This window comes from Perna viridis, chromosome 15 (genome assembly GCF_037379345.1).
Source record: "Perna viridis isolate PV_CMFRI_1.1 ecotype Kerala chromosome 15, ASM3737934v1, whole genome shotgun sequence".
NCBI classification, from domain to species: Eukaryota; Metazoa; Mollusca; class Bivalvia; order Mytilida; family Mytilidae; genus Perna; species Perna viridis.
Window position 1 is genome coordinate 19,216,580 of NC_142459.1, and position 20,273 is coordinate 19,236,852.

The following is a 20,273-nucleotide window of genomic DNA, read 5'->3' on the forward strand; positions in this document are numbered from 1 at the left end:
TATTCATTTAAAACTGCTGTTAACTTTTAAGATATACCAAATGTACAAATGAAATATATGGTATTCTCCGGGAGTAGGAACCATAGGGCTCCGCCACAGGAGGCTAAATTGCCCGACCCTACCCACCTCTCCCTATTTTCAGTGGCAATCAAAATTTGTCGACCCCATTGTCCTTGTGTCCCATCCCTTTTTCATTTCATCATCATTTTGTGTTCATTTTATCATCACTTTCATGTTCATCGTCTGAATATAGCTGAAATATTGTTGCTCGGACGTTAAACCCCAACAAACAAACAAACATCAAAGTATTTAGATCAAATTTACTTGCGGTTTTTGATCGACTATTTCGACCAACAACTTATCCCACAATGTTTTCAAATACCGTGAGGTATATTGCAAGGCACGTACAGAATAGTCGTTAACTTACTTCAGTTGTGTAGAGGACTTGCTTAAAAGATTTGAAAAATGAATACGGTAAGAGTTTACGATTTCTTCTGAGAGGCGTGATATTCCTCTTGTGCTACCGCATTTTCCTTTATACCTCGTACGACATTGTAAAACATCAGTAATTTTTTTGTGTGACTAAGCAGTTGTGAAATATACTAACCACCATCCTCCGGGTTTTTAATCGATCAACATTATTATTTACTACTTATTTTACTGGAATCTTTTTTAAAACAATTGATACGATACATGCATTTACGTTTAATCACGTATCTTCATATGTTATGACAGAAAAAATGCTATGTATTTTAAAATCATTTCCTTAAGGTTAATATTTCATTTTTAGACATATTCATTTAAAACTGCTGTTAACTTTTAAGATATACCAAATGTACAAATGAAATATATGGTATCATCAACAGTGACAATGGTACTAGAGGAGTCCGGAAGACCATGTATGAGGACAGGACATAGAACCATCAAGAACCGATAAATATCACGATGAATAGTAAACCCAATTTAAAACATGGACAAGAAACGTTAGTAGGGTAAGAGATAATATCATCATCATCTTCATATATACTGGTCCAACTTGCCCTGTATTTTGTTTACATGAAAGTACTCGCGAGTCAATATTATAAAAAGGTATTTGAATATGTCGGTAAACGATTAAACTTGCTTTTTGTGGAAAATTAAGGATTTCTTTCTATAGATTCTCATGTAACACTTGAGCATTTTTTTTATTTTTTGGTTGCCATCGGAAAAATCGGTGAAACAATTGTGGCAGAAAATTTTATCATTTATACCACGTGCATGAAAGTCAGTCCTAACACATCACTCTTAGTTGATTCCTACGACAAGCTCAATTCAGCCTTTGGCCTATTCCCTATAATACAAATGTACTAAAATATAGAATGGGGTACACCACTTCAGTTTTAACGCTTGTATTTAATTAATGTTGTCACCCAGTTTTGGTGTTGTTGTCTCTGAAAGACATTTCAAAAAGTTTTTATTCATTTTGTTTAGTAAGTTACATGTTGACTGTTTTATTTGCTCATTCAAATGTTGTAAAACGAAATACAAATAATTTATTCCCCGCCGTATGTCCTTGAAAATATCTGGTATTCGTAGCATATTCTGTCGGATAAATCGAAATGTTTTATTTTCATAATATAATATTTTGACAAATTTGTATTCACAGACAGAATCAAAACGGAAAATAAATAAAATTGGAAAAAACCCTTGTTTTTATGATATTGTATACAAATCTGAATACACTTTTTAGTTAAATAAGAACATAATAAATTATTTCGCTGAATAAGCCTTTAAAAATAAGGTGATAATGTATGAAACAAAATTTGCCTTGGAAAGATCGAAATTCCTACGATAGATATGCATTATGTAAGATTTTCACATTACCAACTCATTTAACCCTTTGTCGATTGACAGGGGATACTAAGCTTATTAAGGCCCTGTGCAGGTCCGGGTGTTAAACGAATAGGCCTGCAGCAGCGCTAAGCTTGTCGTAAAAGGCGACTAAATAGTGCCCACAGAGCAACTGGGATGTGTGCCCCAGGTGGTGGAATGGGGTACCCCTGGCGTGTTACATGCTGGGGTTGTCAGGCTATAATACGGAAAACCTGACCGCAAACCATAGTGGTGCACCGTGTTGGAAAAGATGCCACGTTCCTCGCACGTTAAAGAACCCTGCTGTTGTATTCGATAGGAGTAGGAACCTTTGCGCTCCGCCACAGGAGGCTAAATTGCCCGACCTTACCCATCCCCCCTTTTTCCAGTGGCAATAAAAAATTGACCCTATTATCCTTGTGTCCCATCTTCTTTTTTCATTTCATGTTCATTTATTCATCCGTTTCATGTTCATCGTCTGAATAAAGCTGAAATATCGCTGGTCGGACGTTAAACCCCAACAAACAAACTGTTGCTAATTATGAAAATTTTCATCAAAAACATCTTGTTCATGTGTAGCCAATAGCTTGTATAGGATTTAAGCAATAGAATACATTTCTTATTAATGCTTATATCGCCTGAATATAGCTGAAATATTGCTGCTCGGGCGTTAAACCCCAAGAAACAAACAAAATATTAATGCTTATCGACCGTTATATGAGAAGCCCGTGCATGCCCGGATGTCAAAAGAAAAGGCTTGTAGCAACGTTAAGTATGTAAAAGAAAATTAAACAGCGACTATATCCATACCTTGCCGGGACTAGGGTGTTCTGCCCACAGAGTAACTGGTTTGTATGCCCCAGGTAGTATAATGGGCACCACTGCAAGCTTGGGTCGTCAGGCCGTAATACAGAAATCCTGTACGCTAACCATAATGGTGTGAATTGTGTTGGAAAAATGTCACGTTCCTCACACGTTAATGAATCATGCTGTGATATTTGGCAGAGGAAGAAGCCTCGACATTGCCACAGGATGTCTATTTCCGGTGGAGATCGAAACTCTTCGCTATATTATTCTTTGGTCCCATCCCAATTTTCATTTCATGTTCATTTCATCACGCACTTCATGTTTATTCCCCCGTGCAGGTCCGGGTGTTAAAAGAAAAGGCCTGCAAAAAGGCGACTAAATAGTGCTCAGAACCCTAGCCGGGGACTAGGGCACTCTGTCCACAGAGCAACTGGGATGTGTGCCCCAGGTGGTGGAATGGGGTACCCCTGGTGTGTTACATGCTGGGGTTGTCAGGCTATAATACGGAAGATCTAACCGCAAACCGTAGTGGTGCACCGTGTTGGGAAAGATGCCACGTTCCTCGCACGTTAAAGAACCCTACTGTGGTATTCTCCGGGAGTAGGAACCATAGGGCTCCGCCACAGGAGGCTAATTTGCCCCACCGTACCCACATCTCCCTATTTCGAGTGGCAATCAAAATTTGTCAACCCCATTGTCCTTGTGTCCCATCCCTTTTTCATTTCACCATCATTTCATGTTCATTTTATCATCAATTTCATGTTCATCGTCTGAATATATTTGTTTGTCGGGGTTTAACGTCCGAGCAGCAATATATTTCAGCTATATTCAGACGATGAACATGAAATTATGATGAAATGAAAGAGGGATGGGACACTAAAACAATGGGGTCGACAAATTTTGATTACCACTGGAAATAGGGAGAGGTGAGTAGGGTCGGGCAATTTAGCTGCCTGTGGCGGAGCCCTATGGTTCCTACTCCGGGAGAATTCCACAGTAGGGTTCTTTAACGTGCGAGGAACGTGGCATCTTTCCCCAACACGGTGCACCACTATGGTTTGTGGGTCAGGTTTTCCGTATTATAGCCTGACAAGCCCAGCATGTAACATGCCAGGGGTACCCCATTCTACCACCTGGGGCACACATCCCAGTTGCTCTGTGGGTAGAGCGCCCTAGTCCCCGGCAATATTACGATAAGCTTAGCACTGCTGCAGGCCTATTCTTTTAACACCCGGACCTACACGGGGCCGTCTGCATATAGCGGAAATATTGTTGCTCGGACGTTAAACCCCGACAAACAAACAAACGTTCCTCGCACGTTAAAGAACTCTACTGTGGTATTCTCCCGGAGTAAGAACCATAGGGCTCCGCCACAGGAGGCTATATAGCCCGATCCTACCCACCTCTCCCTATTTACAGTGGCAATCAAAATTTGTTTGTTTGTTTGTTTGTTTCTGGGGTTTAACGTCCGAGCAGCAATATTTCAGCTATATTCAGACAATGAACATGAAATGGATGATAAAATGAACATGAAATGAAAAAAAAAGGATGGGTCACAAGGATAATAGGGTCGACAAATTTTGATTGCCACTGGAAAAAGGGGGATGGGTAAGGTCGGGCAATTTAGCCTCCAGTGGCGGAGCGCAAAGGTTCCTACTCCTATCGAATACCACAGCAGGGTTCTTTAACGTGCGAGGAACGTGGCATCTTTTCCAACACGGCGCACCACTATGGTTTGCGGTCAGGTTTTCCGTATTATAGCCTGACAACCCCAGCATGTAACACGCCAGGGGTACCCCATTCCACCACCTGGGGCACACATCCCAGTTGCTCTGTAGGCAGAGCGCCTAGCCCCCGGCTAGGTTTCTGAGCACTATTTAGTCGCCTTTTACGACAAGCTTAGCGCTGCTGCAGGCCTATTCTTTTAACACCCGGACCTGCACGGGGCTAAAATTTGTCGACCCCCCATTGTCCTTGTGTCCAATCCCTTTTTCATTTCAAGTTCATCGTCTGAATATTGCTGCTCGGACGTTGAACCCAAACAAACAAACAAACAATCATGTTTATTGCCCGGATATAGCTGAAATATTGCTGATTTTGTGTCGAACACCAACAATCAATCATTAATATGATTGCTTGATTGTTCAGGTTTAACGCCTGAGCAACAGTTATATTCAAGCCCCAGGTGGTGGAATGGGGTACCCCTGGCGTGTTGCATGCTGGGGTTGTCAGGCTATAATACGGAAAACATGACCGCAAACCATAGTGATGCACCGTGTTGGGAAAGATGCCACCTTCCTCGCACGTTAAAGAACCCTGCTGTAGTATTCGATAGGAGTAGGAACCTTTGCGCTCCGCCACAGGAGGCTAAATTGCCCAACCTTACCCATCCCCCCTTTTTCCAGTGGCAATCAAAATTTGTCGATCCTATTATCCTTGTGACCCCTCTTTTTTTTCTTCATTTCATGTTCATTTTATCATCCATTTCATGTTCATTGTCTGAATATAGCTGAAATATTGCTGCTCGGACGTTAAACCCCAACAAACAAACAAACATGTTGTAGTATATCACACTGACAAACTATTAATGCGTTCTAATCCCTGCACTTTTTTGTGTAGACTGTCAGATCGTCACTACCTCGAGCTTGGATTAAAATTTCATTTCGTCTTAAACAACACATTTGTTTTGTTGTGTTAAAACATGCGGCGTATGATGTAACTGAACTATAATTCGTGGCTTAAATAAAAGTCTCGTCTAAAATGCTACAATCGCACAGACAAATTATTCCTTATTCCTTTTTTAATTTCTTGTAGCCCCGTGCAAGTCCGGGTGTTAAAAGAATAGGCCTGCAGCAGCGCTAAGCTTGTCGTAAAAGGCGAGTAAATAGTGCTCAGAAACCTAGCCGGGGGTTAGGCGCTCTGCCAATAGAGCAACTGGGATGTGTGCCCCAGGTGGTGGAATGGGATACCCCTGGCATATTAGATGCTGGGGTTGTCAGGCTATAATACGGAAAACATGACCGCAAACTATAGTGGTGCACTGTGTTGGGAAAGATGCCACGTTCCTCGCACGTTAAAGAACCCTGCTGTGGTATTCGATAGGAGTAGGAATCTTTGCGCTCCGCCACAGGAGACTAAATTGCCCGACCTTACCCATCCCCCCTTTTTCTCGTGGCGATCAAAATTTGTCGACCCTGTTGTCCTTGTGACCCATCTTTTTTTTATCATTTCATGTTCATTGTCTGAATATAGCTGAAATATTGCTGCTCGGACGTTAAACCCCAACAAACAAACAAACATGTTGTAGTATATCACACTACCAAACTATTAATGCGTTCTAATCTCTGCACTTTTTTGTGTAGACTGTCAGATCGTCACTACCTCGAGCTCGGATTAAAATTTCATTTCGTCTTAAACAACACATTTGTTTTGTTGTGTTGAAACATGCGGCGTATGATGTAACTGAACTATAATTCGTGGCTTAAATAAAAGTCTCGTCTAACATGCTACAATCGCACAGACAAATTATTCCTTATTCCTTTTTTAATTTCTTGTAGCCCCGTGCAGGTCCGGGTATTAAAAGAATAGGCCTGCAGCAGCGCTAAGCTTGTCGTAAAAGGCGACTAAATAGTGCTCAGAAACCTAGCCGGGGGCTAGAAGCTCTGCCCAGAGAGCAACTGGGATGTGTGCCCCAGGTGGTGGAATTGGGTACCCCTGGCATGTTACATGCTGGGGTTGTCAGGCTATAATACGGAAAACCTGACCCCAAACCATAGTGGTGCACCGTGTTGGGAAAGATGCCACGTTCCTCGCACGTTAAAGAACCCTGCTGTGGTTTTCGATAGGAGTAGGAACCTTTGCGCTCCGCCACAGGAGGCTAAATTGCCCGACCTTACCCATCCCCCTTTTTCCAGTGGCAATCAAAATTTGTCGACCCTATTATCCTTGTGACCCATCCTTTTTTTTCATTTCATGTTCATTTTATCATCTATTTCATGTTCATTGCCTGAATATAGCTGAAATATTGCTGCTCGGACGTTAAACCCCAACGAACAAACAAACAAAATATCTTGTAATGGATCTAAAATATTTATGTTGATATAAGATTATTTTACAAAGTCATAAACTCAAAAGGAAACATGAAAGTCTTAAATTATCAATGGTTTCTTTACGTTGGTTTTTGTAATATTGTAATGGCGGTGTTACTTTCTAGATTAATATGCGCCTTTTCCAAATCCACCAAAACTCCCGCCTACTCCACCTCCACCAACTCCGACTGGACCTCCTCCTCCTACCCCACCAACTGGACCTAGTCCTCCAGCAAAACCCCCGCTACCTCCAAAACCTCCATACGACGAACTATATGATCGTGTTGCCCACCAGGGAAGCCATACACAACAAGTTTTTCCCCAGTATGGTCGAAGTGGCCAATTACATCTGTGCAATGCAAGCCATTCGTACCATCGGCATTTGAACAGTCTGCAGGTGCACCACAGCCTCCCTGAGTGACAAATAAATGATGGTTGTAACCATTGTCTTATACATGAAGCATGTTGTATTACCTTTCCAACAATCGTCAGATACGAAATAGAAAAATTATACAAACTAAACAAAATACATGAATAATGGTGACCATTATCTCTCGTTACATGTATATCATACTCAGCATTTTGGAAGCTACAATGTTACATTTTACTTCAAACTGCAATTATCAAAAGTTATGCTATTATCTGATTCATTCAGATAGTAATTATAAGATATTTTCGATGTTACTATATACGTTTTTTTGGTATACATGTAGGTCTAAACTTACAGTATCCTCCAAAGCCGTATCCTCCACCACCACCACCAAATCCGCCACCCCCACCAACTCCACCACTATAACCTCCAAAGCTGATTCCTCCTCCTCCGCCTCCGCCTATTCCCGGAACTGTGCTTGATACAAGCGCTATACACATAGCAATCAATAATGCCGAAACCATCTTTGAAAGTGCCATGAATACACAAACAGAGAGGATATATACCTTGCTGCAAGATGGAGAAGTATTTATACACTAACTAGTTACTTTTTATAAAAATGCTTTGGTATCTGTGGTTTAAAATTTCGACAAAAAAAAAACTCAGAATTGTTTTGAAGTATTTGTCATTACTTTTGTAATCAGCCCCATAATAATTAAATACATCATGTGTAAATGACTTCGTGGTTTCAAGTTGTATTTCATGCTAGTATTCTTAAAGATAAGGCATCAAGATGACATTTAAGATTAAGGAACAAATAATTTTGTTCTTGAAGAATTTGTGGCGTTAGTTTGTCGATTGCGAATTATGCTATCTGGCGACGGGTTAGTGGAGTCAATAACAGAAAATTGAAATATGAAAACCAAAATCAAGGTTTCAAACAGCAATTTGCAAATACAATTCAGTCATCTTCCTTCTAATACTACTTTGATAATATATTTAAGGTGGAAATTTATAAATTGCATGTTCGGTAGTTTAACATAGTTTGAATCAATCCTGGAATTTATGCACTGAAATTTACTTTTTTCTAAACAGATTTCGATAGTGCAACGAAGACTATATTGGAAAGACCAATATCTGATAACAAATCTTTGAACGATAATAATAGAGCCAGGAACAACTTTCTTCTTCAATACACCCTTACCGAAAATTACAAATTCATCGAGCAATCCACAAACTCCCGACAAAAACGGCATTAAACAACAACAATCAATCTCTGCCCACAGAGCAACTGTAATGTGTGCAACAGGTGGTGGAATGAGGTACCCCTGGCGTGTTACATGCTGGGGCTGTCAGGCTATAATACGGAAAACCTGACCGCAAACCATAGTGGTGCACCCTGTTGGGAAAGATGCCACGTTCCTCGCACGTTAAAGAACCCTGCTGTGATGTTCGATAGGAGTAGGAACCTTCGCGCTCCGCCACAGGAGACTAAATTGCCCGACCTTACCCATCCCTCCCTTTTTAAGTGACAAACTAAATGTGTCGACCCTGTTGCCTTTGTGTCCCATCCCTTTTTTATTTCATCATTTCATGTTCATTTTATCATGCATTTCATGTTCATCGTCTGAATATAGCTGAAATATTGCTGCTCGGACGTTAAACCCCAACAATCAATTAATCTGTGTGGTGGAATGGGGCCACTTTAGCATGCTACATGATGGGGTCGTCAGGCCATTATACGGACAATCTGATTGTGAACCATAGTGAGCACCGTGTTGGGGAAAAAAAACACGTTCTGCACACGTTAAAGAACCTTGCTGTGGAATTCCGCATGAGAGCAAGCATCGGTTTTTCACAGGAGGCTAAATTGCTCGACCCTTCGCACCTCGCCCAATTTCTAGTGGCAATGAAAACTCGTCGACACTATTATCCTTGTGTCCCATCCCATTTTCACTTCATCATCATATGATGTTCATTTTATCGTCAATTCCATGTTCATTGCCGGGATAAAACTTATATTGTTGTTCGGGGTTAAATACCAAAATTAATCAATGTAATTGTATGTAAGATTTTACATCCAACAGAAATATGTTTGTTGGGATTTAACGTCCGAGCAGCAATATTTCAGCTAAATTGAGACGATGAACATGAAATTGATGATAAAATGAACATGAAATGATGAAATGAAAAAGGGATGAGACACAAGGACAATGGGGTCGACAACTTTTGATTGCCACTGGAAATAGGGAGAGGTGGGTAGGGTCGGGTAATTTAGCCTCCTGTGGCGGATGCCTATGGTTCCTACTCCGGGAGAATACCACAGTAGGGTTCTTTAACGTGCGAGGAAACTGGCATCTTTTCCAACACGTTGCACCACTATGGTTTGCGGTCAGTTTTCCGTATTGTAGCCTGACAACCCCAGCATGTTACACGTCAGGGGTAACCCATTCCACCACCTTGGGCCCCGTGCAGCTCCGGGTGTTAAAAGAATAGGCCTGCAGCAGCGCTAAGCTAGTCGTATAAGGCGACTAAATAGTGCTCAGAAACCTAGCCGGGGGCTAGGCGCTGTGCCCACAGAGCAACTGGGATGTGTGCCCCAGGTGGTGGAATGGGTTTTCCCCTGTCGTGTTACAGCTGGGGTTGTCAGGCTATAATGCGGAAAACCTGACCGCAAACCATAGTGGTGCACCGTGTTGGGAAAGATGCTACGTTCTTCGCACGTTAAAGAACCCTGCTGTGATATTCGATAGGAGTAGGAACTTTTGCGCTCCGCCACAGGAGGCTAAATTGCCTGACCTTACCCATCCCCCTTTTTCCAGTGGCAATCAAAATTTGTCGACCCTATTATCCTTGTGACCCATCCTTTTTTTCATTTCATGTTCATTTTATCATCCATTTCATGTTCATTGTCTGAATATAGCTGAAATATTGCTGCTCCGCGTTAAACCCCAACAAACAAACAAACAATCCACCACCTGGGGCACACATCCCAGTTGCTCTGTGAGCAGAGCGCCCTAGCCCCCGGCTAGGGTTCTGAGCACTATTTAGTCGCCTTTTACGACAAGCTTAGCGCTGCTACAGGTCTATTCTTTTGACACCCGGACCTGCACGGGGCTCCCAACAGAAATAAATATATTGATGAAAATTCATTACAAAATTAATGTCATAGAATTTAAAGAATTAAAACGAAACAACCGAAATTCCGAAACTTTTGAAAGACAAAAGATACCATACTTATTTTAGCAATTGTAAGTATGGGCATCGGGTCGTGTGTGATATGCATAAGTACCTCGGATAGAAAATTTATTTTGTTAATTATAACAATAATAATAAACAGTAAATACATACACATTATGTTGAAGTTGCTATTTGACGTACCCTTTTGCCTAAATATACTTTGAACTTATACTTGATTACAATATTTATTATGATACAAGGTCTTCCATTAAATTAGCTAATCACACACAAAGAAAATTCAGCTGCAAAGATACGATTTGTCTTGTTAAGTAGCCACAAATTTAAGGTCTTCAATCTGTGTCAATCAATATTAAATGGTACGCTGTTGTCTGCAACCATGGTAACCTATGTTTATATTAGGCAAAACAGGGTTTTAGATTTTTTAATATACGTGATGAATGTGGTAGGGTTGACGGTACAGATGTACTTTTCGGTATCAGTATTATTTGTTTTTCACACAGACAATCAAGTGCATCATTTCTTATTTCACGTAGACATATTCTTCACATTTGTTCACGAAGTTGTAGTTTGCCTTTGTTAATTTAAACTGGATTTGAACAACTTGTCAGGTGTCTCTTGATAACCCTTTAAACTGGATTTTAGCAGCTTGTCAGGTGTTTCTTGATAAGCAGAGGACGCCTACCCAAACGGCATAACTTTTTTTGAAAATAGAGAGAGGTGGGTTGGTTCAGCCTCATGTGGCGGAGATGCCACGTTCCTCGCACGTTGAAAAAAAACATACTGTGGTATTCTCCCGGAGTAGGAACCATAGGGCTCCGCCACAGGAGGCTAAATTGGCCGGCCCCGTGCAGATCCGGGTGTTTAAAGAATAGGCCTGCAGCAGCGCTAAGCTTGTCGTAGAAGGCGACTAAATAGTGCTCGAAACACTAGCCGGGGGCTAGGGCGCTCTGCCTACAGAGCAACTGGGATGTGTGCCCCAGGTGGTAGAATGGGGTACCCCTGGCGTGTTACATGCTGGGGTTGTCAGGCTATAATACGGAAAACCTGACCGCAAACCATAGCGGTGCGCCGTGTTGGGAAAGATGCCACGTTCCTCGCACGTTAAAGAACCCTGCTGTGGTATTCGATAGGAGTAGGAACCTTTGCGCTCCGCCACAGGAGCCTAAATTGCCCGACCTTACCCATCCTCCCTTTTTCGAGTGGAAATCAAAATTTGTCGACCCCATTCTCGTTGTGTCCCACCCCTTTTTCCATTTATCATTGCCCGACCCTATCCACCTCTCCCTATTTCCAGTGGCAAATAAAAATTATCGACCCCATTGTCCTTGTGTCCCATCCCTTTATCATTTCATCATTACATGTTCATTTTATCAACAATTGCATGTTCATCGTCTGAATATAGCTGAAATACTGCTGCTCGGACGTTAAACACCAACAAACAAACTAAATTGGCCGACCCTACCCACCTCTCCCTATTTCCAGTGGCAATCAAAATTTGTCGACCCCATTGTTCTTGTGTCCCATCCCATTTTTCATTTCATGTCCATTTTATCATCCACTTCATGTTCATATAGCTGAAATATTGCTGCTCGGGCGTTAAACCCCAACAAACAAATAAACAAACTAATTCGTGAAAAAAACATGACATTTGCCTGTGTAATCAGGGTGTATTCTTAGTTTGCTTTAACCCCGTGCAGGTCCGGGTGTTAAAAGAATAGGCATGCAGCAGCGCTAAGCTAGTCGTATAAGGCGACTAAATAGTGCTCAGAAACCTAGCCGGGGGCTAAGCGCTCTGTCCACAGAGCAACTGAGATGTGTGCCCCAGGTGGTGGAATGGGGTACCCCTGGCGTGTTACATGCTGGGGTTGTCAGGCTATAATACGGAAAACCTGACCGCAAACCATAGTGGTGCGCCGTGTTGGGAAAGATGCCACGTTCCTCGCACGTTAAAGAACCCTGCTGTGGTATTCGATAGGAGTAGGAACCTTTGCGCTCCGCCACAGAAGGTTAAATTGCCCGACCTTACCCATCCTCCCTTTTTCGAGTGGAAATCAAAATTTGTCGACCCCATTCTCGTTGTGTCCCACCCCTTTTTCCATTTATCATTTCATGTTCATTTTGTCATCAATTTCATGTTCATCGTCTGAATATAGCTTAAATATTGATGCTCGGACGTTAAACCCCAACAATCATCATCAATCACCAACAAACAAACAAACAAACTGCGGGCCTATTCTTTTGATACCCTGTCCAGCACGTGGCACCAGGCCATGTGAGCTACTGCCATTACTTCGCGTCCGTCGTCCTCATTGTTGACAATTTACTAAAAACGCGTTTCATTTCTGGCACTACTTCACCAATTGTAACCAAACTTGGTATGAATGCTCCTTGTCGTATCCGCAATTAAAACTAATGTGTGGAGAAACATGGTTCCCGTTACAAAAAAATAGAACATAGGGGTCAGACAGACGTTTTGTGGCATATTAAAGTCGTTAGGTTGAGAAAAATTCTGACACGAGTAAAAATGTACATCAAGAAGTGGTGAAATTTTCATTTTAACCTGTTTAGTCATGCTGGAGTAATTGTCCTTTTTTCTTTGCTATTTCGAATGTTGTTTTTTTTTGAAAATCTCAAAATCTCCTCTGACACTACTTTAGCCCCGTGCAGGTCCGGGTGTTAAAAGAATAGGCCTGCAGGAGCGCTAAGCTTGTCGTAAAAGGCGACTAAATAGTGCTCAGACACCTAGCCGGGGGCTAGGCGCTCTGCCCACAGAGCAACTGGAATGTGTGCCCCAGGTGGTGGAATGGGGTACCCCTGGCGTGTTACATGCTGGGGTTGTCAGGCTATAATACGGAAAACCTGACCGCAAACCATAGCGGTGCGCCGTGTTGGGAAAGATGCCACGTTCCTCGCACGTTAAAGAACCCTGCTGTGGTATTCGATAGGAGTAGGAACCTTTGCGCTCCGCCACAGGAGGCTAAATTGCCCGACCTTACCCATCCCCCTTTTTCCAGTGGCAATCACAATTTGTCGACCCTATTATCCTTGTGACCCATCTTTTTTTTTCATTTCATGTTCATTTTATCATCCATTTCATGTTCATTGTCTGAATATAGCTGAAATATTGCTGCTCGGACGTTAAACCCCAACAAACAAACTGACACTACTTTACCAACTGGAATCAAACTTGTATAAATGGTCTTTTGGGTATCCTACAGAAAACTGATTTTTGATTTTTGATCTGTCAAAAAACATGGCTGTTGTATTTTTAAATATAAAATATAGGAATAAGACGGTACGTTTTCGCATATGTCTCCAAAATCATTAGGTTTAGGCAAATTCTGACATCAAATTAGAAGCTTTGAGCATGAGGAGATCTATCTGTGGTGCAATTTAAATTTTTTAATGTTCAGTTATGTTTTGTGTTATAGCTCTTTTTTTAGAAGTTTTTTGCAGGCGACTAAATATTGCTCAGAAACCTTTCCGGGGATTAGGATGTCTGCTCACAGAGCAACTGGGATGTGTGTCCCAGGTGGTGGAATGAGGCACCCATGGCGTGTAACATGGTGGAGTTTTCAGGCTATAATACGGAAAACCTGACCGCAAACCATAGTGGTGCGCCGTGTTGGGGAAGATGCTACATTCCTTGCACGTTAACAAACCCTGTGGTATTCTCCCGAAGTAGGAACCATAGGGCTCCGCCATAGGGGACTAAATTGCCTGACCCTATCCACCTCTCCCAATTTCCAGTGGCAACCAAAATTTGTCGACCCCATTGTCCTTGTGTCCCATCCCTTTTTTAATTTCGTCATCAATTTCATGTTCATCGTCTGAATATTCTGCTCGGACCCTAACAAACAACAAACACAAATGTTTACAAATTTTATATTTTATTCATTGACTTCGGGAATTTGATAAAGAGATTGTTTTTCTCTGGGTACCCAGTCATGTTGGTATTCAGGAGAATTCAGTTGTAGACAGGGTTGCCAAAAAGACATTTAATGAAATAATAAAGGAAGGTAGTTTGCCATACACCGATTTTAGACCTTTATTAAGAAAATATACTTTGAAGATGTGGGAGGACCGATGGGACGGTCGTGAACACAACAAACTCCATTCCATAAAACCCGATCTAGGTGTTCATCAGTCCGGATCGGGCAATCGCAAAGAGCAAGTGATCATGACTAGATGTCGGATTGGACATTCTAAATCTACACATGGCCATTTGCTTGTTGGCGGTCCTCGACCTGAGTGTATCCCATGTGATTGTCCTTTCTCTATCAAACATGTTCTTCTAGATTGTGTGGATTTTGCGAACACCAGGCAAAATTATTTTGACTGCGCAAAAATGTTTGATTTGTTCAAGACCGTTTCACAAAAAATCGAGTTTTCCGTAGAAAAAAGATTGTCTCAAAGACAAATTTAGGAAGTACACATATATACCACAAATCACAAATATATTCGACCTTGTATGGTTTCAGAGGAGTTGCGGCTCAAAGAAATCTGTATCTTCCTTTAGTAATATAGATTTCTTTCAAAAATTTCCTCTGACGCTAGTTGACCAATTGGAATCAAACTTTGTGTGAACGTTCCTTGGGGTATCCTGCATATAAATCATGTTGGAATATGTGATCTGTCGAAAAACCTGGACGCCGTTAAAAAATGTTAACGACGACAGACGCCAAATGAGGGAAATACGGGGAATTTTCAAAATTACACAATCCGCTCTTCACTTTAGCAGTGATTTGTATTTTTGAAAACATCCGTTTCAGCGTAAAAATTCAGCTTGTGGTAAAGTGCGTATTAAAGGTATCTATGATTTTAAACATTTAGTTTTCTTAAGCGAAAACAGATTTAAATCTTTCTATGATTTGCCTTTATTGCATGAATATAGATGATATATTGCAACGCGGACGTCAAACTTCAACAAACAAAACCAATCTATCATTCTATGATTTGCTACTATTTACATGTACCAGATTTTTAATTTTTTTTTTTCAAATGCAAAGTATTGTACATGTTTTTTGTTTCACATAGACCATGATTTTATTTATTTTTTTTTTTTTTAAAGAAAACCAAATTATTTGTATGCAATTGGGACTGTGAAAAATTCATTTGAAGCACAACGAGGAACAATATTTATCATATAATAACATAAACAGATGATGGGTCTAAACTTCTTTGGTTATCAAGATCCAACAGAAACAAAAAAGTAAACAAAAAATGACATATTGTTAACAAATTTTTTTTTAGATTTTACAGTGTTTGAGATGCTTTTGAAAAGATGACCTTAACGTAAAAGATCTTTCAAATTTCACGCTCTTTTGGCTTTTGTGTGTTAGTATTGGTTTAAACACTTTTTGTTTCAAATTTCACACGTCACAGGAGGCTAAATTGCCTGACCCTAACCATGCTTCCCTTTTTCTAGTGGTAATCAGAATTTGTCGACCCAATTATCCTTGTGTCCCGTCCCTTTTTTTCATTACATCATCATTATTTCATGTTCATTTCATCATACATTTCATATTCGTCAGAATATAGCTGAACTATTGCTGCTCATGCGTTAAACCCCAACAATCAATCAATTTTTACGCTTAACTACTGATTGGGTGTCATAAACGTGTCCCGTTCCCCATAATACTTACCGGAAGGAAACAGTGAAAATGCAAAAATATGTCTTTCCACAGGTTTCACATTAGCGTTAATGTCTATATACATGCTCTTGTTTGGGCGACTGAAGTTTGTTTTTTTTAGTATTTTTATTCACTCAAGTGTCACATGTTAGCATTTTCTGCCTGTGACTCCATTTTACATGTCTTTTTTAACATTAACTTAATCCCCGGTCAGATGTCAAGGGTTGAACACGTACAATAGGAATGAATTCTAAAAATGTTAAAGCGACTGTGCATTGAATTAAAATGACTATAATAGCAACATAAAGGTAATGCGTTCTTCAACTGCATATGACATTCGTTTTATGCTAATTTAAAGAGGTAGACCTAGGGTAAAGGAAACAACCCTTGAAATATGTGCTATATTTGTATCATATTCAATGTCCCCAAACCTTTTGTTTTAAACAGAATGAAATCAATGCGAGTTGCTGTATTGCTTACATGAGATTGATATCAAATACTGACTACAAACGTTCCAATGATTTTTAACAGTTGTTTCCCTTACATTAGGTCCAACTCCTTAAAATATATTAGTGTTACGTAAAAAGTTATGGGCTTAGGATGAATATTAACTGACCTATATTTAGACAGCCTGCCCAATTTAGGACCCTCGAATGAAAATTATATATACTTCAGTGTAAATACTTATATTGCGTTAACATGCAATTGTAAAATAAAATGAATATGTACAAATAATGCAATGACGCATTAATTTGTTCAAGGTCATATGGAAAACCAAGACAATTTTTTGTTGTTATTAAGAACAAATGTATTAAAATTAATGACATGTTTAAATGAGTTTTTGAAATTTACAAATAAAATATTTGTTTGTGTGATTTGGAAAAAAAATATAGTCTGTAGTTTATGACTACATGCACTTGTTTCTATCAATGGCCGATTATAGTAATCCGCCATTTATTGCAATAAGAGTATGTATGTTTATAACAGTGTTTGTTTTTGTTTGTTTGTTGGGGTTTAACGTCCGAGCAGCAATATTTCAGCTATATTCAGACGATGAACATGAAATAGATCATAAAATGAAAAAAAAAAGGATGGGACACATGAATAATAGGGTCGACAAATTTTGACTGCCACAGGAAAAAGGGGGGATGGGTAAGGTCGGGGAATTTAGCCTCCTGTGGCGGAGCGCAAAGGTTCCTAGTCCTATCGAATACCACAGCAGGGTTCTTTAACGTGCGAGGAACGTAGCATCTTTCACAACTCGGTGCACCACTATGGTTTGCGGTCAGGTTTTCCGTATTGTAGCCTGACAACCCCAGCATGTAACACGCCAGGGGTACCCCATTCCACCACCTGGGGCACACATCCTAGTTGCTCTGTGGGCAGAGCGCCTAGCCGCCGGCTAGGTGTCTGAGCACTATTTAGTCGCCTTATACGACAAGATTAGCGCTCCTGCAGGCCTATTCTTTTAACACCCGGACGTGCACGGGGCTGTTTATAACAGTGAGAGGACCTACTGATTGACGAAAAAATACACAGACAGATCGCGGTATAGAACTATAATGACATAATAAGGAAATGCTGTTCTATCCATTTGGAATATTCTTCCTCTCTCCACTCCAATATTGAACATTTTTTACATTCAACGGAACGGGTTTTATTTTTCTATTGAAGATTTGGAATATTATGGTAATTATTATCTTAAGAGGGGATAGCAACTATTGTTTTACCTGTGGAGTGACGTTTGTTTTGTTTGTTAGGGGTTAACGTCCGAGCAGCAATATTTCAGCTATATTCAGACAATGAACATGAAATGGATGATATAATGAACATGAAATGAAAAAAATGGACGGGTCACAAGGATAATAGGGTCGACAAATTTTGATTGCCACTGGAAAAAGGGGGATGGGTAAGATCGAGCAACTTAACCTCCTGTGGCGGAGCGGAAAGGTTCCTACTCCTATCGAATACCACAGCAGGGTTCTTTAACGTGCGAGGAACGTGGCATCTTTCCCAACACGGTGCACCACTATGGTTTGCGGTCAGGTTTTCCGTATTATAGCCTGACAACCCCAGCATGTAACACACCAGGGGTACCCCATTCCACCACCTGGGGCACACATCCCAGTTGCTCTGTGGGCAGAGCGCCTAGCCCCCGGCTAGGTTTCTGAGCACTATTTAGTCGCCTTTTACGACAAGCTTAGCGCTGCTGCAGGCCTATTCTTTTAACATCCGGACCTGCACGGGGCTGTTTATAACAATGAGAGGACCGACTGATTGACGAAAAAATACACAGACAGATCGCCGTATATAACTATAATGACATAATAAAAAAAATGTTGTTCTATCCATTTGGAATATTCTTCCTCTCTCCACTCCAATATTGAACATTTTTTTACATTCAACGGAACGGGTATGATTTTTCTATTGAAGATTTGGAATATTATGGTAATTATTATCTTAAGAGGGGATAGCAACTATTGTTTTACCTGTGGAGTGACGTTTGTTTTGTTTGTTAGGGGTTAACGTCCGAGCAGCAATATTTCAGCTATATTCAGACAATGAACATGAAATGGATGATATAATGAACATGAAATGAAAAAAATGGACGGGTCACAAGGATAATAGGGTCGACAAATTTTGATTGCCACTGGAAAAAGGGGGATGGGTAAGATCGAGCAACTTAACCTCCTGTGGCGGAGCGGAAAGGTTCCTACTCCTATCGAATACCACAGCAGGGTTCTTTAACGTGCGAGGAACGTGGCATCTTTCCCAACACGGTGCACCACTATGGTTTGCGGTCAGGTTTTCCGTATTATAGCCTGACAACCCCAGCATGTAACACACCAGGGGTACCCCATTCCACCACCTGGGGCACACATCCCAGTTGCTCTGTGGGCAGAGCGCCTAGCCCCCGGCTAGGTTTCTGAGCACTATTTAGTCGCCTTTTACGACAAGCTTAGCGCTGCTGCAGGCCTATTCTTTTAACATCCGGACCTGCACGGGGCTGTTTATAACAATGAGAGGACCGACTGATTGACGAAAAAATACACAGACAGATCGCCGTATAAAACTATAATGACATAATAAAAAAAATGTTGTTCTATCCATTTGGAATATTCTTCCTCTCTCCACTCCAATATTGAACATTTTTTTACCTTCAACGGAACGGGTATGATTTTTCTATTGAAGATTTGGAATATTATGGTAATTATTATCTTAAGAGGGGATAGCAACTATTGTTTTACCTGTGGAGTGACGAGTCTACAGATGCGCACGGCACAAAAAAAATGAAAAGAGGGGTGCTTTGGCGAGAAAAGAATAGTCATAATATAGAATAACGAAAAAAAAAAAACAAAAACAAAAAACGAAAGGTGATTTTTCAGATGTTTCTCGTTCATTAAGGAACTGTACATTTATATATATCACAAAAATCAGACGAACTTTTCAATAGAATTATCAAAACTTGGTTAAGTGCATATTTATATTTATATTGAAATATCCAAGTTGGCTGCCATTCAAAGTAAGGTGCCCCGAATTTTGAATTCATCGAAATTTTATGTTACTTTAGCTTAATATTATATGCAGATTTCAAAATATTGGGTTCTAAGACTATTTGGGGAACGTGAGGAGACTTTAATGACTGCTTGCAAGCACATCTTAAAATTTGTTATTATTTTTCTTCCAATGATTTTTCTCCAGAGTTTTAGAGAGCATCACTGACGGGAATGAATTGAAACTTGGTATGGAGGTAGATGGTATTGAGAAAGGGTGCACCGAAACTTTTGGCGAAAACAAAATGGCTACCGTTTCCATGGAATCGTGAAACGTTCATAATCCAGCACATTGCAATATCTCGGAAACCTAGGTGGCTAAAAATTTCAAATTTGGTATGATGGTAGAACACAATGTGTCTAATAAAATTGAGCAAAAAAACCAGAATCGATGTGTTGTCAGTTACCATGGCAACGAAAAAACTGAAAATTTCATGGATACCAAAATCCACTTTTTTCTCACACCTATAACTTGTTTATTTAATAGGCAATTGGAATGAAACTTTGTTGCATGCTGCTTCTCATTAATATCTCGGAATTCGCTTAAAAGTTGTTCGCTGATATGCTGCCATTTTCAAAATGGCTACCACAATTTATAATCTAGGACATTCTATATCACGGAAACCGAGGTGGCTAGAAACTTGAAATTTAGTATGGTGGTACAGTTTAAAGAGCCTAATAAAATAAAGCAAAAAAGTGAATCGATATGTTATCTGTTGCTATGGCAACGAAAAACTGAAAATTGTATGGATGCCGAAATCCACTTTTT

The 20,273-nt window shown here is 40.5% G+C and overlaps 1 protein-coding gene and 1 long non-coding RNA gene across 2 annotated transcripts; one reads left to right on the top strand and one right to left on the bottom strand.

Moving 5' to 3' along the window:
* Positions 1–888: 888 nt before the first annotated feature.
* Positions 889–20,024, top strand: LOC148597348 (uncharacterized). Its single transcript, XR_015919226.1, has 2 exons — positions 889–992; positions 19,653–20,024. It is a non-coding gene; the product is annotated as an uncharacterized LOC148597348 (long non-coding RNA).
* On the bottom strand, positions 6,729–7,682 carry LOC148597349 (uncharacterized). The gene is made up of 2 exons (XM_088563441.1): positions 7,472–7,682; positions 6,729–7,159 (listed from the first exon to the last, which is right to left on the bottom strand). The coding sequence occupies exons 1-2, from the start codon at positions 7,653–7,655 to the stop codon at positions 6,873–6,875; spliced, it is 471 nt and encodes a 156-aa protein (XP_088419567.1). The 5' UTR covers positions 7,656–7,682; the 3' UTR covers positions 6,729–6,872.
* Positions 20,025–20,273: the final 249 nt, after the last annotated feature.

Bases quoted from the DNA above. Each gene is read 5' to 3' on its own strand.
- LOC148597349 (XM_088563441.1), bottom strand. From the start codon at position 7,655: ATGGCACTTTCAAAGATGGTTTCGGCATTATTGATTGCTATGTGTATA. The intron at 7,160-7,471 runs GTAAGTTTAGAC...TTTGTCACTCAG, and splicing joins ATACGGCTTTGGAGGATACT to GGAGGCTGTGGTGCACCTGC.